The 21802-nt window shown below is 41.5% G+C and overlaps 1 protein-coding gene across 2 annotated transcripts in view; it reads left to right on the top strand.

The window, feature by feature from the left end:
• Positions 1–21802, top strand: part of LOC147019870 (uncharacterized) — a 60737-nt gene that overhangs the window by 37718 nt on the left and 1217 nt on the right. For both annotated transcript variants that reach the window (XM_085894652.1, XM_085894651.1), the window contains 11 exons: positions 311–420; positions 4106–4160; positions 5966–6189; positions 6939–7079; positions 7830–7869; positions 8740–8843; positions 10204–10258; positions 11994–12112; positions 12813–12867; positions 17833–17954; positions 20912–21802. The exon at positions 20912–21802 is cut by the window's right edge and continues 1217 nt beyond it. In XM_085894652.1, coding sequence (XP_085750778.1) covers positions 311–420; positions 4106–4160; positions 5966–6189; positions 6939–7079; positions 7830–7869; positions 8740–8843; positions 10204–10258; positions 11994–12112; positions 12813–12867; positions 17833–17954; positions 20912–21802 — 1916 coding nt within the window. The remainder of the gene's footprint in view (positions 1–310; positions 421–4105; positions 4161–5965; positions 6190–6938; positions 7080–7829; positions 7870–8739; positions 8844–10203; positions 10259–11993; positions 12113–12812; positions 12868–17832; positions 17955–20911) is intronic.

Raw genomic sequence — 21802 nt, 5'->3', positions numbered from 1 at the left:
TAATTAGGATTCAGTGAGTTTTTCCTCGTACTCTGGTTGTGCATCCCCAAAAGAATGCTCTGGACGACTCGGACTCAAAACTGACTCGCATCCCAAAATGCGTTCTCTGAGTGAATGGCACAGACCTGTGAGTGAATGAAATGGAAAGATTTGTTGACAAGATGAAAACAGATTCTATTTTTATTTATTTTAACTCTAAGCATTTCCTGTGTGATGTGAGCAAATTGCAATGAATTTTCCTGAAACCCCTTGTACATGTTCTCACAGTGATCATGCAATCATTTAACATTCTTTTTGTTGTTGTTTACAGAAAGTACATCAATTCCAACATGGCTGAACAGTGAACATATTCTCATCAGCATGATCACAACCTGCTTTGTTCTCTCAGCAGTGTATATTATTCACAACAACTGGGATATGGTAAGGTTTTGTTCATCATGCTTAAAAAATACAGGCAAACAATAGTTTAATCTGTCAAAAGCACGATTCTGGTGCATAGTGAGCACGTGGTACGAGTTACGAAGTGTGTCGTTGATGGTCGGACAAAATGCTGCCTGCCCCCTTTTCAAATCATGTGCTGCAACATTTTGTGATGAACATCACAAGATTAGCCCTTTGAGTGTGTACACAAAAGTATAATGGATCCCACCAGTGAACCTAATGGAAAATATCACACCTGTGATTGTAATATTTGGAAAATCCAGATGTTTTGGTTGATCCTCGTAATTCTGGCAAAAATACTCAACAGCCACTGAAGTAAAAAAAACACAAAAGATCACTCCAATACCACTGTGGTGGAACTGAATCGCTCACTATGCAGCAGAAGTGATTCCGACAGAATCCTTGCAATATATCAGGAAGATCTTTATGTTTACTGCAGTACTTTGGTTTTGAGGCAGCCATCAAATTCCAGAAACATTAGCCAACAATCCCATCACAAGAACTGACATGGTAATTAATAGTAATTAATAGATGGTCATGGTCCAATCATAAGTAAGTAATTTATGTACTCGCGGTCCAACTCACGTTCAAACAATATGTAATAAATAGATATACTCACAGGTGTCAATCAAGACTTCACCTCGACAAGGTTTCACCATCAAACCGTGTTTTTCAGTTTTACATTCAGTGCGGTATACACTGTACATGGATATACAGTGAATCAGTTGAAAATTGGCGATTTATGTACCCTTGACCTTTTCACCTGTTGACATCAAAAACAATGGGTTTCCACATTGTCATGACCTCTACCAGGTGGTTAAGTTTCGTGAAGATCAGAGTAAAAATGTGACCTGAAGGTGATTGACACAAAAACAAACATCAGACAAACCAACATACAGCGCCTGCAAAAGTATTCACCCCCGACCATTAATGCCACATTTAGATGAATTACGAATGATGTCGAAACAATTTTTCCAAATTAATTTTTTCATTCATAACTGAAGACATCAAACGAAACACTGTCATAGTTGAAGGAGGTTACATGTTAAGTATACCTGAAAAAACATGTACAAATTAAAATTCACTGGTTGTAAAAGTATTCAGCCCATTCGGTCAGTACTTGGTGGAAACACCTTTTGTGGCAATGACTGCTTCGAGTCTTGTTGGGTTGGTCTCGACCAGCTTTGTACAGTGAGATGGTGAAATCTTTGCCCATTCCACACGTGAAAATTGCTCGAGTTCTGTAAAGTTTGATGAGGATTGTGAAACAAACAATCTTCAAGTGTTGCCTTGCTACTTCAATCTTAAAGTCTTGACAGTAGGGATAGTGTTGACTGGGAGATGTGCAGTGTTTGGCTTGTGCCAGATGCAATGCTTTGAATTTAGACCAAAAAGTCCAATTTTTGTCTCGTCTGACCACAGAACTTTTCTTCACATGCCTGTAGTGCCAGTAAGATGTTTTGTTTTTTTTGTGAACTCCACACAAACTTTTGGATGCATCTATTTCAGTAATGGCTTCTTTCTTGCTACCTGTACATAGAGGCCAGCCTTGTGAAGGGAACGGGATATTGATTGATGAGCACTGACCCCCATCCTGGACACAGAGCCTTGCAGATCTTTCAGCCATTGTTGGATTTACAGTGGCATCCTGAACCATTTTCCTGCTTCCCCAGCTGCTGAGATTGGATGGGCGACCTGATCTGGGTAGAGTCTGGGTGGTATGATATGTCTTCCACGTCCTGATGATGGATTTCACTGTACTCAAAGGGGTAACAAGAACGGAACTGTCGCCTGCATTCCTCCGCCAGGCTGAACAGTTTATGTTTTGTATCCCACTGAGAGACTGGATCTGGATCCGGACCTGAACCAAAATCGATTTGGCTTTTCTTGTCACCAAACCGACTCATCCACCAAGTTTTGTTATCACTCAACCACAACTTTTAGAAACATCATGCTGTGCAGTTCAGAATATAATTTTTGGTCGATTTTCGTCTTTGACATCGTGTGTTTTTGACATTGAACCCAATTTGATCCAAATGGTGGCTTACATTGAGAACGTGGATTTCTGGCTCGGATTCCGAAACTAATTCCACCATCATTACATAAGCAACTCTGAAGGTTCTCAGTGTGTTGAAACTCATCAGTGGAATTTTGAAGAAACTCTTGGAGCCAAAATTAGTGATGGAAATGCTTTACGGGGAATTATGGAGTCTTATTGTTTCGAGCCTTATGCGAGCGATTCGGTCAAAGACGGTGACAATGGAGGTGTTTGTGAAGATGAAAAAGCCGGTCACATGTTCACTCCAAATTGCGAGGTTTGGTTTTTCCGTTGAATCAATGATTTATGAGGGAATTTTTTATTCATTCATAAATCGGTTATGTTACTCCAGCAGAAACACGGCACGGTCACGGCACGACACAGTACTGACACCGCCCAGGCGCACTCGACACCGCCGACAAAATGCGCGACAAATGCGTCGTTTCACCGTCGCAGACTGGCCAGGTGTCCTGTGTGTTACTGGATTGTCCCATTTTATACTTTACCGGGATGCCATTTGTGTCTGTGGTCCAGCCGTGTCATGTCCATGTCCATACTGTGTTGTGCTGTCTGTCCCAGCCCAGTGGAGGCGGGAGTGGTGCTCTGGTGGAGGTGGGGTGTGGGGTCATGGTGGGTATTGTTCAGGTGATGGTTGATGGGGGATTGTGTTGGGGATGGTGGAGGGAGGAGGTGTGGGGTGGTGGTGGGCATTGTGGGGTTGATGGGAGATTGTGGGGGGAGGGTGGAGAGGGAAGTGGTCACCCGGAAACATATGCTGGTAACTGGGTAGAGATGGTGTTACAGTTTGGAGCGACAGCTGTTTCTTCCGCTTAATAGTGGGGATGGCTTCCTCTCTCAATTATGGCGGATAACCACAAGATATAACCTTTTCTGTCGATTCATAACAGTTCTCTGTAAAATGTTCCGAGCAGAAAAGTGAACATTTTGTCGGCCCGATTCACACTCGGGTATTTCGAACAAACCTCGTCCAATTTCTGGCAAACTTACGTTTGTATTGCAACAAGCACCAAGGATGCTTCAACTCAGCATATTTGTGGAAAATCGAAATTAAATTGTATCGTTTGAGTTAAATTGTACCGCGATGTAACCTGTAGACAATACGGATATGGCAGTCAACTCCCGAGTGTGATGTCACGGCGAAGCAAGCAAGAAGAAGAAGATTTCGACTTTTGATCACAAAATCACTTTATAAACCGAACACTATCACAAAATAAAATCACAAACAGCTTTGTATCACTTTGGAGTCATTTGTGAAGACTCAAATATTATGTTTGATTTGAAAGCACCATGAAATAAGCTCAGGTGGCATCATCATGTGAATACTTTTGTGGGTCCATGCACTAACTTTGAGAATCTTAAATTTCGCAAGTAACAAACACACAAACAGATCCAAATGCAATATCCTCTCCTTTGGCGAGGGTCATCAATAGAATGTCTCCAAAGCTAATGGAATTTATAAAGAAGTAAAAATCCCTTTCGTGGCAATCTTGTACTCACCTTTATTTAGAAGTTGTGTGAAATTGGAGAGAAGTCAAAAGTATCATGCCTCCTTGTTTATTAACTTGGGTTTTAATATATTTTTTACTCTTGATTTTTGTTTTACAGATAAGACATAAACTGCAGCAATTTTCAAACTGGATGAGGACCACTGACAGCTGTGGTAAGTTAAAGTTCCTGCAATGGAGTATTAATTGGACTCACAAACATGAAAATAAAACAATGATAATAACAATAATAATATTACATCGAAGGGTCTGATGAACGGCCATTCGTCACGCCAGGAACTTTTGCGAATCCTGAGGATCGCCAAGTTTACCAATTTCACACTCCACTCAATTATTTTTTTTTTACCATTTCCAAAACACCAAGGATCGCCCCAATCCAAGCCAAAACTGGTGGTGGTACGTACGTGAGGCAAAAGATTGGAAGACGTTCCTTAAAATGGAAATGGGGTTTATCTGTACGCATAAATGTGTGTGTGTGTGTGTGTGTGTGTGTGTGTGTGTGTGTGTGTGTGTGTGTGTGTGTGTGTGTGTGTGTGTGTGTGTGTGTGTGTGTGTGTGTGTGTGTGTGTGTGTGTGTGTGTGATTATGAAAGTTTAATTTCATGGGGAATTATACTTTGCAATGTCTCCAGGGGTTTTCTACGTTAAACAGCAACTCTTTTGTAGATAAATTGTGTGTGTGTGTGTGTGTGTGTGTGTGTGTGTGTGTGTGTGTGTGTGTGTGTGTGTGTGTGTTCATAAAGCACAACATTTATATATATATATATATATATATATATATATATATATATATATATATATATATATATATATCTATCTCTCTCTCTCTCTCTCTCTCTCTCTCTCTCTCTCTCTCTCTCTCTCTCTCTCTCTCTCTCTCTCTCTCTCTCTCTCTCTCTCTCTCTCTCTCTCTCTCTCTCTCGCTCTCTCTGGATGTGTTGGGACGGTGTTTGTCTCCAGACATGTCAAGGCAGTGTTTGTCTCTGGACAGCTTAGCTCCGAACACATCCAGGCGGTGTTCGTCTCCAGACGTGTCCAGATTGAGTTTGTCTCCAGACAGTTTGTTTATCTCCAGACAGTGGTTGTTTGTCTCTGGACAGTGTTTGTTTCCAAACAGGTCTCAATGGTGTTTGTCTCTGGGCAGTGTTTGTTTCCGGACTGCGTTTATCTCCGGACATGTCGGGGTGGTGTTTGTCTCTGGGCGGTATTTTTAGCATGACCGGTGGAAAATTGGATTTCAGAAATTATTTTCTTTCCTTCTTCGCTATTATTCTGTGCAGAAGCATTTTGTTGAGACAGTATAAATTGAAATTAATGCTCCACCACACATCTGCCTTCCCTTCCTCTCACCTCTCGCTGCCTTCCCTTCTTCCACCCCTCCTCATGCTCCCTCCACCCCTCCTCGCATCCACACCCCTCCTCGCTCCACCACCCCTCCTCGCTCCCCCCACCCCTCCATGCTCCCCCACCCCCATATGGATGAGGAAACATGCAATCTTATGCACAATGAGGAAAACGGCCTCACCCCGAATGCTGCCAAATACTGGACCTTCACACAAAGAACAAATGGGGCAAGCAAGTGATTGAGCATGTCACGAGGCTGGTGCTAGCTGCAGGATGCACATACAGGGCACACAGGGCTGTTGTGGTTGGATGGTGATGGTGATAGTGGTGGGATGACGTCTTTGCATCTCTCGATCAAATCATCCTCTTTTGTAAACCCAGGAGGGAATCATCATTTTGAAATTGCACACGTGAAGATAGGCATGAAGGTATCAAAACTACAAACCAAGGATCCCATTTGGGACAATATGGAGGCTACATCCTCCCTAGAAACGATGGATTCTCCACTATGCCATATCAATTGAATTCAGATCATGATGGAAGCCTTCAATAAAGCTGTGGAACATGAGCAGAAAATAAGGCAGTGGGTTAATGCAATGCTGTGTGTCTCAATGCAGGAAACAGCATGACTTATTTGTCCAAAGACACCAGAAGTAGGATTGTGGAGGTGGATCCACCAGAAGTGGATCTGGTGGATTTCTCCTTTGAACCTAAAAAGGAGGTGGTCACAGGATCCTCAGCTTCACCTGGAATTCCTCAGTGCAATAAAATTGGAAAAATGGAGGAGAGTTGCATGAGATTCCTGAAGATCATGAAGTCGAGTTCAACTGTGGAGTACAAGGTATCGTATTGGTTTTCTTTGATGCTTCTCCTTCATTTATGGTACCTATGTCATCACACCTTCCTTTAAAATGATTATGGAAGCAGCTGTTTAACTTTAACAAGTACTGTACTACAATAAAAATATTTTCAAAGGAGAGCAAAGTCGATGACACACCATCGGAAATCCCCATGATTCCCACCTGAAGCAAAGTTTAAATATGGCAAAACGTTCCACCAGGAATGACCCAATGTCAAATTTTGAGTTTAAAAAAATCTTCTCTTTTGACCCCTGTGACACCAAGTCCCCACTCCCTGGGGAATGAACTGGTGGTCAAATCCAAAAATAATTGTTACATATTTCATGTGTACCCCAATGTTGATTGCATCAACAATTTTTTTTGAACAAATGTCCCCGTATTTGCATTTTTTGGTATTTGACCCTTCCCCAAGGGGTGGGGCAAAAAAATGATACTGAGCGCAATATTCTAAATGTGGCACTTTTATCCAATGTCACAAAATCTTCAGACTTGTGCATAACACCTCCACTAATGTAACCCAAAATCCTATTTGCCATTTTTTTGCTTGTTGTGATATTTGTGTTTATTGAACCTGCAGTTGCAACTCAGCATTGAGTCACAGCCAATCACCCCTCACCTGATGTTTGTTGGGAATGAATTAATGTAATTTAAAGTTATTTTTTGTTTTTAGATATTTTAAGTTGGAGTAAAAACTTCTTACTGTAAAATTTAATTCTGTCTCTTTCAACAGTCCCCTCCTAAAAAAAAGGAGGTGGTCACAGGATCCTCAGCTTCACCTGGAATTCCTCAGTGCAATAAAATTGGAAAAATGGAGGAGAGTTACAAGGGATTCCTGAAGATCATGAAGTCGAGTTCAATTGTGGAGTACAAGGTATCGTATTGATTTTCATTGATGCTTCTCCTTCAATTTATGGTACCTATGTCATCACACCTTCCTTTAAAATGATTATGGAAGCTGCTGTTTAACTTCAATAAGTACTGCAATAAAAATATTTTCAAAGGAGAGCAAAGTCGATGACACGCCATCAGAAATCCCCATGATTCCCACCTGAAGCAAAGTTTATATATGGCAAAACGTTCCACCAGGAATGACCCAATGTCAAATTTTGAGTTTAAAAAATCTTCTCTTTTGACCCCTGTGAAACCAAGTCCCCACTCCCTGGGGAATGAACCGGTGGTCAAATCCAAAAACAATTGTTACATATTTCATGTGTTCCCCAATGTTGATTGCATCAACAATTTTTTTTAACAAATGTCCCCGTAATTGCATTTTTTGGTATTTGATTTTTGATCCTTCCCCAAGGGGTGGGGCAAAAAAATGATACTGAGCGCAATATTCTAAATGTGGCACTTTTATGCAATGTCACAAAATCTTCAGACTTGTGCATAACACCTCCACTAATGTAACCCAAAATCCTATTTGCCATTTTTTTGCTTGTTGTGATATTTGTGTTTATTGAACCTGCAGTTGCAACTCAGCATTGAGTCACAGCCAATCAGCCCTCACCTGATGTTTGTTGGGAATGAATTAATGTGATTTAAAGTTATTTTTTGTTTTTAGATATTTTAAGTTGGAGTAAAAACTTCTTACTGTAAAATTTAATTCTGTCTCTTTCAACAGTCCCCTCCTGAAGATGTTTGTATTTTTCACTTGCATCAACGTAAGTAATCTTTCATGTTGAATTCATTTTTTCCTTCTTCTTCTTCTGATATCCTTCATCTCTTAATTTGAATACATGTTGCACATTTTAATCAAATATTCCTTGATCTCTTTTTTGAGAAAACTTCAAACATGTTTCTCATACCATGTGGTTTGCAATTTTGAAATGTATTTAATGCTCTTGTAAAGAAAAATCAGCCTTGTTCAGAAAGATATTTTGCTTTCAAAAATGTTGGTTCTGAAGAATACAGTAAAATAAACGAGGGTTTGATGAAAGTGGAAGAATTGTCTACAGCACTCAAGCCTTGGCATATCACATGGTGTGGAGTTAGCACAAACCCTATGAGCTGTCTCGCCAGGGTTTGATTCCCGACCCGACCATAACCTGTGAGAATGATGCTTCACAGGCAGGTTGTCGTATCACAACGTGCTCTGCCCCTTGGATGGATGTTAAACTCGGGACTTATCTGTTAGCATTCACTGCTGGATGTTAAATATTCCACAGTATCTTTCGATTAGTATTCGGTGAGTTATTACCGGTCCTCTAGTTGTGCATCCCCAAAATAATGCTCTGTACGAGTCGGACTCGTTACTGACTCGCATCCCAAAATGCGTTCCAACACAAAAGAAAGCCTTCCTGTGAACTAGAGATGCCTTAATTCAACTAAACATGGCACAGACCTCTGAATGAATGAACTCCAAAGATTTGTTGACAATATGAAAGCAGATCCTATTTCTTTGACTGAAAGCATTTCATGTGTGATGTGAGCAAATTGCAATGAATTTTCCTGAAACACCTTGCACGTGTTATCACAGTGATCATGCAATAAGTTTACGTGCAATATTTTAACATTCTTTTTGTTGTTTCCAGAAACTACATCAATTCCAACACGGCTGTGCAGTGAACTTGTTCTCCTCAGCATGATCTCAAACTGCTTTGCAGCAGCGTATATTATTCAAAACAACTTGGATATGGTAAGGTTTTTAACTTTTTGCTTAAAAATACAGGCAAACAATAGTTTAATCTGTCAAAAGCACGATTCTGGTGCATGTTGAGCACGTGGTACGAGTTACGTAGTGTGTCATTGATGGTGGGACAAAATGTTGACTGCCCCCTTTTAAAATCATGTGCTGTAATATTTTGTGATGAACGTCATAAGATTAGCCCTTTGAGTATGTATGCAAAAGTGTAATGGTCCCCACCAGTTATAATAATGGAAAATATCAGACCTGTGATTGTAATATTTGGAAAATCCAGATGTTCTGGTTGATCCTCGTAATTCTGGAAAAATACTCAACAGCCACTGAAGTAAAGAAAACAAACAATCACTCCAGTACCGCTGAAGTGGAACTGAATCGCTCATTATGTGGCAGGCGTGATTCCGACAGAATCCATGCAATATATCAGGAAGATCTTTATGTTTACTGCAGCACTTTGGTTTTGAGGCAACCATCAAATTCCGGAAACATTAGCCAGCAATCCCCTTACAAGAACTGAAATCGTAACATGGTGTCGGAGTGGTAGTTTGTATCGCACTACAAGGAATGCAGTTAATCATTTTGTGTCGCCTCAATCGAGTGGTAGATGCTAAAATATATTATCAGATCAATTTTTAATGAGATTTGAAACCAACAAATGCATTGTGGAGATATGCATTGTGCTAACACGCAGAATGTACAACAAAGGGAGCAGGAGACAAGAGGGGTGGGAGAGGAAACAGAATAGTGTGGAACGGCGATATTAGATCTGTGGAAGTGTGAGGGATGGGTTGAGGAACATGGGGTAAACAAGATGGACACCACAGGGAATTTCAGGAAGGAAAGCAGGGAATTTGAAGGAGGTGGGGAGATATCATGCTCTGTATCGTTTTTGGCCTTGTCTTTCAATGGTGAAGAATCACTTCAAAATTCCAGTTTTCGGATCTACATATTGCCATTTCAAATGACATTTAAAGTAACTTTCTTTTGATTGTATGAGGGGTAATGGTGACTTTCCAAGAAATGTAATCCTAAACTGTTCATTGATAATATTTAGCAGTGATGTGATTATTGGTGGAAAGGTGATGAGTTGCATCACACATCACACACATCAAGTATTACACACACACAGACACATGCACGCATGCAATTTCATTGTGGCACAAGCCACCAACACCTTTACTCAAGTAAGGATATAATGGAATTTATAAACAAGGAAAAATCAATTTATTTGTGTCATGCTTGTACTCACATTTATTTACCTTCTGTGTGAAATTGGACAGAGTCCATGAAACAAGGCTCCCTGTGCAAGTGATGGGGTTTTTTTTTAACTTTGCTCATGATTTTTGTTTTATAGATGAGACATAATTTGGAGCAACTTTCGAAGACGACCCAGACCATTGACAGCTGTGGTAAGTTAAAGCTCCTTGAATGTGCATGAATTGATCTCACAAACACAAAATGATAACAACAATAACAATGTCACATCAATGGGTCAAACGTAAATCATTTCTTACCAAATTTACCAAATTCACACTCTGTTCAACTAATTGCTCTTTACCATTTACAAAACTCCAAGGATCGCCCCAAGCCGAAATTGGTGGTGGAACATGCGGAAGACTAAAGGCGGGAAGACATTCCTTATAATTAAAATGGCGTTTTTTGAAAAATAATATGGAGACAAGGGAAAACAAGGCGCTGCGAATAAATAAACAGGATGAACCAAGCGATCAACAGACACAAGTATCGATGTATTTTGTGGATATGTATAGGGGTGAGATAAAGAACTGGGAACAAGGGGAAGAAAATGAAGTTTACATTTTCTATCCAATTGATAGGCCAGATCTGGATCCGGACCTGAATCAAAATCGAATTGGCTTGTTTTTGTCACCTTACCAACTCATCCAACTTGTTTTGTCATAATAAATCCACAACTTTATCAAATATCATACTATATATAGTTTTTGGCCCTACCTCTCTCAATGGTGAAGAATCACTTGAAAAAATAAAAATAAAATTCTCGCATCCGGATGCAGATCTTCAAAATCTAATCGTTTCGTCCTTATAACACACCCAATCTCTCCACCAAATTTCGGTCGTATCCATCCATAATTTTTTGAGATACCCTGTTTCCAGACAAAGACAGACAGATGGGGTGAAATCATAACCACAGTCCATCTTCGGTGGCAAAGGTCATGAAAAGCTGGACAGCAAAAACCAATTTGATGTGGTATCCAAAGTTTCAGAAAAAAAGCCTGAGGAAGAGGGATGTGCATCTTCACACAGAGGAGAGAAAACAGAATATCGGACTAAAAGCATGTTTTCTAAACTTTTCTCTTTCAGTTGAATATCCATTTATATAATTTAAATAAATTTTCGTTATGACAAAGAACAAAGCACGAGATATGCCAAACATTGTTCCAGTTCTGCACACTTGATTTAGTTCATGTCCTTTCATGATAGGTCTTGGAAGTGGAAAGGTTATCACGATCAATCAAGAACTAGAACGGCACTCAGGAGAGTGCATACCCCTGCCAGACTGAACAGTTTATGCTTTGTATCCATTGATAGGACGGATCTGGATCTGGACCCAAACCAAAATATAATTGGCTTGTTCTTGTCAACTAACCAATTCATCCACCCAGTTTTGTCATAACTCATCCACAAATTTTTTGAAGTATCATGCTATAAATTGTATTTGACCCCATCTCTCAATGGTGAAGGATCACTTTGACAATTAAACAATTCTCACATCTCGATTTGGATCTTCACTAAAATCAAAACGATTTGTCCTTGTCCCACACCCAACCTGTCCACCAAGTTTCGTCCACATCCTTCCATAAATTTTTTTGAGATATCACGCGACATATCGTTTTTGGCCCAATCTCGCAATGGTGAAGAATCACTTAGAATATTTCAATATCCGGATCCGGATCTTCACCAAAATGTAATCATTTCATTGTTTGTCACACACCCTCTCCACCAGATTTTGTCTGAATCCATTCACAACATTTTGAGATGTCCTGTTCACAGACAAACAGACAGAGGTGAAAACATAACCTCCACCCACCTTTGGTGGAGGAGGGAACAATCATGGTCTTGTAAAAGCACTCTTGCTCTCTACATATAAAACTTTTTTTCCTTCAGATGACTCACGGAATGATAACATTGAGTTTGTAAAAGAAGATGTCCACTCCGACATCAGCTCGACTTGCAGCTCAACAATGCAGCATCCTCCATGTTTCCACAATGAAGAAGTATTCATGGTAACATAAATATATTCAGCCCCTTTAATGATTGATTGTCGGTGTCCAAAAAATGTTAAAAGGCATATCGTGTAAACACAGACACACACAGGAGCTGAATATTTGCTGCCTGGAAAGTTTCCGTTCCATCTCCTGAAATGCACCCATGTGTGGAGATCACTTTGAAAATTTGATAAGGTAACAAAGGAGGTGCCAATCCTTTGAGCAGTGGTGTTTTCATTTAGTTTTGTGTTTATCCTTATTGGGGAAGAAAGTGATCGAAACTGGTGATCCATATATTGCCATTTCAAATGACATTTAAGTTAACTCTCTTTTGATTCTCTGAGGCGTAATGGTGACTTTCCAAGAAATGTAATCCTAAACTGTTTATTGATTATTCATAATATTTAGCAGTGATGTGATTATTGGTGGAAAGGTGATGAGTTGCATCACACATCACACACATCAAGCATTACACACACACAGACACATCCATGCATGCAATTTCATTGTGGCACAAGCCACCAACACATTTACTCAAGTAAGGATATCATGGAATTTATAAACAAGGAAAAATCAATTTGTTCATGTCATGCTTGTACTCACATTTATTTACCTGCTGTGTGAAATTGGACAGAGTCCATGAAACAAGGCTCCCTGTGCAAGTGAACGTTTTTTTTTTTGTTTTTTTTTTACTTTGCTCATGATTTTTGTTTTATAGACGAGACATAATTTGGAGCAACTTTCGAAGACGAGTCATACCATTGACAGCTGTGGTAAGTTAAAGCTCCTTGAATGGAGCATGAATTGATCTCACAAACACAAAATGAAAACAACAATAACAATGTCACGTCAATGGTTCAAACGTAACTCATCGCGCCAGCATCTTTTCCGATTCCTGAAGATCACCAATTTACCAAATTCACACTGTGTTCAATTAATTGCTCTTTACCATTCACAAAACTGCAAGGATCGCCCCAAGTCGAAATTGGTGGTGGAACATGCGGAATACTAAAGATGGGAAGACATTCCTTAAAATGAAAATGGCGTTTATTGAAAAATAATTTGGGGATAAGGAAAGACAAGATGCTGCAAATAAATACACAAAATGAACCAAGCGATTGACAGACATGAGTGTCGATGAGGAAACGCACAATCTTATGTACAATGAAGAATACTGCCTATCCCCCTCATCGTGCAAAATACTGGACTCTCGCACAAATATCAAAGGGGCAAGTGAGGGTTTGAGCAAGTCACAAAGCTGGTGATGGTTGCAGGACGCTGACACGTAGAGTTGCTGCAGCAGGGTACAGATGGTGAAAGTGGTGAGATGAGGCGTCAGCGTCTCTCAATCAAATCAAGATATATACTGTATATATATATATATATATATATATATATATATATATATATATATATATATATATATATATATATATATATATATATATATATATATATATATATATATATACATACATACATACATACATGCGAGGTCCGTCTCAAAGGTAACGAGACCAACTTCACAGAAATTTTATTCCAAAAAATATATTGAAATCACAGCTTGTCCCTTTCAAAATAGTTTCCTGACAGTCACACATTTGTCCATCCTCTTCTTCCATGCTTCGATGCACCCCCAGAAGGCTTCTTCTGAAATCGTCTGGAGCTCCGTCGTCACGGCCCTTTTGATGGCCTCCACATCAGGAAATCGGGTCCCCTTGATCACCCCCTTCAGCTTGGGGAATTGGAAAAAATCACAAGGGGCCACGTCTGGCGAATAAGGGGGTTGCTCCAGAGTTGGCACGTTCCTCTCCGCCAGAAACTGTCAGATGCTCAGGGCACTGTGAGCAGGGGCGTTGTCATGGTGGAGCACCCAGCCGTTGTTCTCCCACAGATCCCCCTCTTGTCCCGGACTGATCTCATGAGGCGCCGGAGGATCCCCTTGTGCACGTATTGATTCACTGTTTGACCCTGTGGTGGAAACTCAAAGTGGATGATGCCCTTGATGTCAAAAAACGGGATGAGCATCACAATGACCTTTGACTTCGACATCCTTGCTTTCTTTGATCTTGGTGATGATGGACTTTCCCACTGACGACTCTGCCGTTTGGTCTTGGGATCGTGTTCGAATATCCACGATTCATCGCCAGTAATGTCTCTCCCAAGCAGGTCTGGATCGTCCTCGAGGCGCTCGATAATGTCTTGACAGACAGTGACTCTTTGCTGTTGCCGGTCCTCGGACAACAGCTTGGGGACCATCTTTGCCCACACCTTGCACATTTTGAGATTTTCAGTGATGATGCTCCAGACAGTGTCCTTATTGATAGAAAGTTCCTCGGCAATCATCTGCACTGCGAGTCAACGATCTGCACGCATCACCTGCATCACACGCTCGATGTTGCCTGCTGTTCTGCTCGTTGAAGGTCTTCCAGACCGTGGATCATCTTCAATATCCTCCCGTTGCTCTTTGAACCTCTTGTACCATTCAAATGCATGTGTACGTGACATCGTTTCTTCCCCTTTAGACTTGCTGCAGCATTGCAAAGGATTCAGAAGGTGTTTTGCCAAGCTTGGCAAGAAACTTCAGATTGGCTCTCTGCTCACGACTCATAGCACGACGACTCAGACTCGACAACATGTAACGCACGACCTGTAAAAATTCACGCAATGAGCGCGGTCAACCATCACCTCCACTCCCTTGCACCAAAAAGTTCCTCCCCTCCCTTTTCCTTAACACTTAACAATGTGGACCTCAAGCATCCGAGGCCTTCGCTCAAACCTTTCAGATCTTTCTATACAGGTTGCCACTGACAAACCAGACATAATCTGCAAAACAGAAACTTTCCTCCTTCTAGATTTCTCTGACTCCCTCGTATCTCTCCCTGATTACTCCCTCCTCAAAAATGACAGACCTGAGCCACGTCCTGGTGGCAGAGTTGCTCTCTTTCTCAAAAACTCTATTCCTCACTCAATGCACTGCCCTCTCTTCCCCACAACCACAGAAATAACTCTGGCTCCGGCTTCCTGCTCCACTCCCACCTCATGTTTATATGTGTGTTGTACCGTCCACCAAACAGTCATGACTCCATTTACATCTCACTCTCTGAAAACATGGACCAACATCTATCATCTCATCCCAACTCTCTCTTCTTCATGCATGGTGACTTCAACTGTCATCACGCCAGTTGTCGGGGTGTGGGTACCTCTCTCACCTGCCATGGCACTTCAGAAAAAGACTTCTTTGACTCATTGGGACTGACACAATCTGTCCACTTCCTGACCTGGATCTCAACCGACAGAACTCCATCACTTCTGGATCTGATTTTGATCAATTTCCCTGAAAACAACTGCTGTTTTTCCTCCACTCCAATCGCTTCATCTGATTCATCTCCAATCGCATTCAAACACTCTTCCGATGGTATCCAAGGACATACCATCTACTTCCGATGGGATTCCACCACAGGGTCAAACTCATGGCTCACAGACTTCCTCTCCCGTTCGCAGCCAACGTATGGTCCTCAATGGAGTTCTCATCCCCTCTTCCTGTCTCGGCTGCAGTTCCTCAAAGCCGTGTTCTGGGCCCTGTTCTTTTTCTGGTTTCCATCAATGATCTCTCTGACTCTGCAAAATCCTTTTTATCTCTTTGGTGATGACTCCACACACTGCCATACCATTTGCCATCCCTCAGATCAGCAAGCAGCAGCAGCCTCTTCACTCTCTGCAGATCTGGATAAAATCACAAGCTGGTCCAACATATGGAACATGTCTTTCAATCCTGACAAATCTCACACTCTCACTGTCTCTCCGAATTGACTGTCTGGACCCCCCCCACCCCAAATCTACTTTCTCAACAATCCTCTTGAAGAAGTCCTTTCATTCAAGCTTCTGGGTCTCATTATCTGTCATGATTTTTCATGGCAAAGCCACATTTCCCAGCTGGCCTCCAAATGCCGACTGGGCATCCTCCGTAGTGCAAAGTCCTTCCTCGGCCCACCTGAGCTCCTGACCACATAAAGCTTTTGTTCGCAGCCTGATGGAGTTCTGCTCTCCCCTCTGGGCTGGTGCTCCCACCTCTCATCTTTGTCGGCTTCACGCTATGGAAACCAAGCCATTGAGGATCATTGGTATCTCCCGAGATGAGGCTGAGTCTTTGGATGTCACTCTCTCAACCACAGGCAGGTGAGTGGTCTTTCTGTCTTCTACCGTTTTCTCTCCGACCTCGCCCCCCCCCCACTCCCCTCCACGCTTTGTCTGAGATATGTCCCCCCCATATTTCTGCAAATTGCTCAAGGTCTGCTTGCACCTCCCTTCTGGTGAAACTACAAAAATCAAGTATCACTGCTCACCTTCACTCTTTGAATCCTCTTTGTCCCCACCTTTGTAAAAAAAACCTCCCATATACTTTTCAATCCCACTCTTCCCTCCAGGTCCTCAAAACAGCTGTTCACCACTATCACTTTTTTCCCCCAATCCAAAACCACGATCTTTTCTAACCCCACTAATCCACCCCAAACCCACCTACTTCAAGTTCCCTGATTTCCTTCCTGAAAATCCCTGTAGTGTCCAGCTTGTTTACCCTGTGTACCCCACCCCACCCCATCCCTCTCCCTTCCACAGATCTCCTCATGTCTCTGTTCCCCACTGTTTTTTACTTCCCTCTCCCACCCATCTTGTCTCCTTCTCCCCTTGGAAGTTCTGTGTGTTAACTCTCATACAAGCCTCAACATTGTACACAAAAAAAAAACATAAGAAGTGGAAGATGGACACCTGTGTGCATGTTTGTGTTTTTAACACAATTATGTTTTTTTGTGCGGGTTATTTCGTGGATATGTGTCGGGAAGACAAGACGCTGTGAATAAACAAAACAGGATGAACCAAGCGATCGACAGACACAAGTATAGATGTATATCGTGGATATGTATAGGGGTGAAATGAAGAAGTGGGAACAAGGGGAAGAAAATTAACAGTTTACATTTTCTGTCCAACTTATAGGCCGGATCTGGATCCAGACCTGAATCATAATCGAATTGGCTTGTTTTTGTCACCTTACCAACTCATCCAACCAGTTTTGTCATAACAAATCCACAACTTTATGAAATATCATACTATATATAGTTTTTGGCCCGACCTCTCTCAATGGTGAAGAATCACTTGAAAAATTAAAAAAAATTCTCACATCTGGATGCAGATCTTCAAAATCTAATCATTTTGTCCTTATCACATTCCAAATCTCTCCAAATTTCAGTTGTATCCATCCACAACTTTTTTTTAAGTATGCGATAAATCGTTTTTGGCCCCGTCTCAATGGTGAAGTATCACTTTGAAAATTAAAAAAAATTCTCATATCTCGATTCCGATCTTCACTAAAATCGAAACTGTTCGTCCTTGTCCCACACCCAACCTGTCCAATAAGTTTCGTCCAAACACGTCCATTATTTTTTGGAGATATCAAGCTATATATCGTTTTTGGCCCGATCTCTCAATGATGAAGAATCACGAAAAATATTTTAATATTGGGATCCGCATTTCACCAAAATGTAATCATTTCATCCTTGTCACACACTCTCTCCACCACATGTTGTCTGAATCTGTTCACAACATTTTGAGATGTCCTGTTCACAGACAAACAGACAGAGGTGAAAACATAACCTCCGCACACCTTTGGTGGCAGAGGTAACAATCGTGATCTTGTAAAAACACTCTTGCTCCCGATGTATTAAACTTTTTTTTTCCTTTAGATTACGCAGAGAATGATCACAAGATTGTGTTGGTGAAAGAAGATGGCCACTCCGACATCAACTCGACTTGCAGCTCATCAATTCAGCATCCTCCATGTTTCCACAATGAAGAAGTATTCATGGTAACATAAATATATTGTCCTCCTTTAATGATTGATTGTCGTTGTCCAAAAAATGTTAAAAGGCACATAGTGTGATCACACACACACACACACACACACACACACACACACACACACACACACACACACACACACACACACACACACACACACACACACACACACACACACACACACACACACACACACACACACACACACACACACACACACACACACCATGTGGAGATAACCAATAACAGACACACAAACAAACTTGGGCCATGAGTTGTGGTTTCTTGCTGGGGTGAAGATGGATGCTTCAGGACCAGGGACATGTTATGCACACACATATAATGCGTGACATATTGCACATGTTCCAACCGACCCTACAATGTGGGATGATGGTGACCGTGAAGGAAGAAGAAGATTACACATATTATACACACACAAATTACACGTGACATCGTTGACATATTATGTACATACATGTTATACATGACATTATATACTGTCAGACCCCGTTATTCGCAGAATCCATGAATTTGGGGTTCATAAAATGTGACCTGCTTCTACATTTGCAGCCCTGTGCTTCGCATATTCGCAATTTGTTGGTTTTTTGCTTCATTCAGATTCAGCTCTGAATTCAGATTCAGAAAATCTTACCTCTGCTTGAAAATAAGCCAACATCACAGCATGAAATAAAAAGTTGCAAAAACAGATCCACTTAAATGCAGACGAATTAGCTTACTTCCAATCATCAGCAAGGACATGGAATCCATCATCACAGTTGACATCAAATATTCCATTTCTCCAAGAGCCTCATCTCCAAACATCAATTCAGATTCAGACCTGGTCACTCCACCTTGAACATGCTGCTTCGACTCTCCCAACAATGGATGGAGGTCCTCAATATCAGTCATGAGATCAGGGCCATCTCTCTGGGCCTATCTCCAGCTTTCAATACAGTTTTGCAGCCTGACTTTCTCTCCAAACTCTCTGCCAATGGAATCCAAGGCCAACTCCACTCTTGGGTGACTGACTTCCTCCACTCTTGGAGCCTATGTGTGGCTCTCAACATAACCCTTTCTTCTACTCTCCCTGTCAAGGCTATAGTACCCCAAGGCAGTTTTCCAGGCCCCATCCAATTCCTTATATTCATAATGATCTCACTGACTCTGGAAAATCCTTTTTATCCTCCACTCTCCACCATGACATCCCTCATCCTTCTGACAGACAGGCAGCGCACTACCTGGCTCATATACACTTGAGGGACAACTCTACTTTCAAAGTCATTGGAGGCTTTTCCCTCTCCTCAGATCTTGACAAAAATCACAAACTGATAAGACACTGGAACATATCTTTCCACCCTGAAAAAAATCCCATACACTCATGTGTCCGAAACGACCATTCGGCAAACCCTCCCATCTACTTTCTCAACAACCATCTCAAAGAGGTTCAGTCACTCAAACTCTTGGGTCTCACTCTCAGCCACGATCTTTCTTGGGCACGCCACATTTCAAAGGACATATACGGTCCACCTGTAACCCCCTCCAAGTGAAATTGCCTGAATACAAACCACTGCTCTCCTCCACTCATTTATTTCTCTTTATCCACCTGTGAAACCACCTTCACATTCTTCAATCTCATACTTTTCTCCCGGTCTTGAAGATTGCAGTGCAGTACCATTTCAGGTCATTCGCCGTCCAAAGCCATGAGCTTTTTTAGACCCATTAAACCAACCCCACCCTTCTCAAAATTTTGTCCACCCACCCCTTGCATTTTCTCATAACCCTCTTTGTTGCCTGCATCCGTCGTTTGTCCCTCTGTCTACCTTCTCCCACCGCCCTGCTATTGGCGTTTCCCCTTTCTCCTGCTGTTCCCTTTGTTATGTTGTGTCCTGGTCTGTTGTGTCCTAGCTCTTCCATGAGCCTAAACCATGATGAGCAAGACTTTTTTCTGCACTCGGGAGCCCCCGTTGTGATATCTACTCAGTCCACCTTCTCCAATCATGTTCACACCTGTACTCCGGCCTCAGGACAATGCGCTCACCTCCATGACGCCGATCAAAATAGTGCTATCCACGAATGCCAAGACGGTCTCCGATCCAGTTACTAAATGGGCTCAAGCTTGCTTAGCTTCCAATATCAGGTGTATTTGGGTCAGCATGGTCAAAGGAAATCCCATTATAGTGAAGGGATCGCCAAAATGTTGCTTTCTGCTGATACTATTTGAATACTCGGTGCCCTTACGGAGCAAGCACTTCCCCTTTTTGCTCTGCATACCAAAAGCTCTTTATGTAAATCTGCACTTGATTGCCAAAATCCACTCATGCGTAAAATCAGTCGGTGAGACAGTTGACTGGAAACTTTGGTTCATGCTCTGAAAATGTTATGCTTGGATTACTGTTACTCACTGTAGGCTAATTTCCTGATACTCACATTGTCAATTCCTTAAAACTTGTGCTCAGTATGGAAGTAATGAAGCTCCTTGTTCAAATTGGTAAGATTTATCATGTCACTCCAATAATCAAGACACTTCATTGGCTCCCAGTACGCCCATGTTGTAGATTTAAAATTATTACTCATGACCAAAAATCCAAGAATAAATTAGTTCTTGCCTCCATACTTCTGACCAATTCTCTGACATCCTTGCACAAAGCAGAAAACTTTTGATGATTGATGTCACTTCACATACCGTATGCTCCTCTGTGCAACTGGTGGAAGTCTAAGATTTGAAATCTTCATTAGTTATGGTTTTAATCTGTATTAAATTACATTTTTTTACACTTGCTTTTTTTGTCTTTCCGTCTAACAAATGTCTAACAAATTGTCTAACAAATCGTCTTTCCATAACCTCTTTCTTTGAAAACGGGTTTGACATTTTAATTTTCAATGAAAAGAACAATGTAAGAAAATTAATGATTCAACACCGAGTTTTTGTTTTTATAAAACATCAACTTTTTGTTTTCTCCACAGGAGCAGACCGAGCCTCGTTGGAACAACACAGTGACTTCGGAAGATGAATCGATTGGCAGTGCAGTGCAGGAAATAACTCAGTCAGAATCTTCCAACTCTCCACAACTGCCGAGCTCTTGCTCCTCAACTACCGAAATCCATTACGGGGATGAGGTTATTACACTGAGAAAAAGCGAGAAAACTGAGAGTTGCTTGGAGGACTCACCATCCGTAGAGCAGGAGCTTCCACAGCTGCACCACCCACATGCAGTGGAACGCTTGATAAAGGCCTTTGATAAACTTGAGGAACGTCAGCATAAAAGGAGAACAGAGGGGTCGTGGAATGCTGTGTACCTCAAAAAGAAAAGCAACAAGACTCTGTGCTTTAATGAAGGTCCAAGAAGCAGTTGCATTTCTGGACTGTGTATGGCTACAAACAGTCAGCTCACAAAACCTCAACCTTTGATGCAACAGAGAGAGGAAAAGCTCAGCAACACTACATATCCTTCTCGAGATGTGCAACCACAAAATTTGGAAGTCTCAAAAACCACAAAATGGTCTGATCTCAGAAAACACCACCGGAAGAAAAAATGCTTTGAAGACACAGACTATTTTAGAGACCCAAAATGCATAGACCAGACTGCACAATCCCCTGTGAAAGAAAAACATTCATCACAGGTCACACAGCTCTCGGTGATACAACACCCCCAGTCGACAACACACCCTGAGGCCATGAAATCTTCTGAGGCCAAATTAAGTTCTCGAAAATCCAAAAATGGTGCAGAAAAAGAAAAATCAAGAGCTCCAGGACATACCAAGGCCACAAAACACGCTGTGGTCTCCAAACACTTCACAGGTACAGAACCTGTGCATCACAGTAGCAATGCCCTGACCACAGAAGAGATTCTGGCT

This window comes from Eptatretus burgeri, chromosome 9 (assembly GCF_056783735.1).
Source record: "Eptatretus burgeri isolate ZD-2024b chromosome 9, Ebu_testis_v1, whole genome shotgun sequence".
In the NCBI taxonomy this organism is placed as follows: Eukaryota; Metazoa; Chordata; class Myxini; order Myxiniformes; family Myxinidae; genus Eptatretus; species Eptatretus burgeri.
Note: the sequence above shows the minus strand (reverse complement) of the source record. Positions and strands in the feature narration are given on the sequence as shown.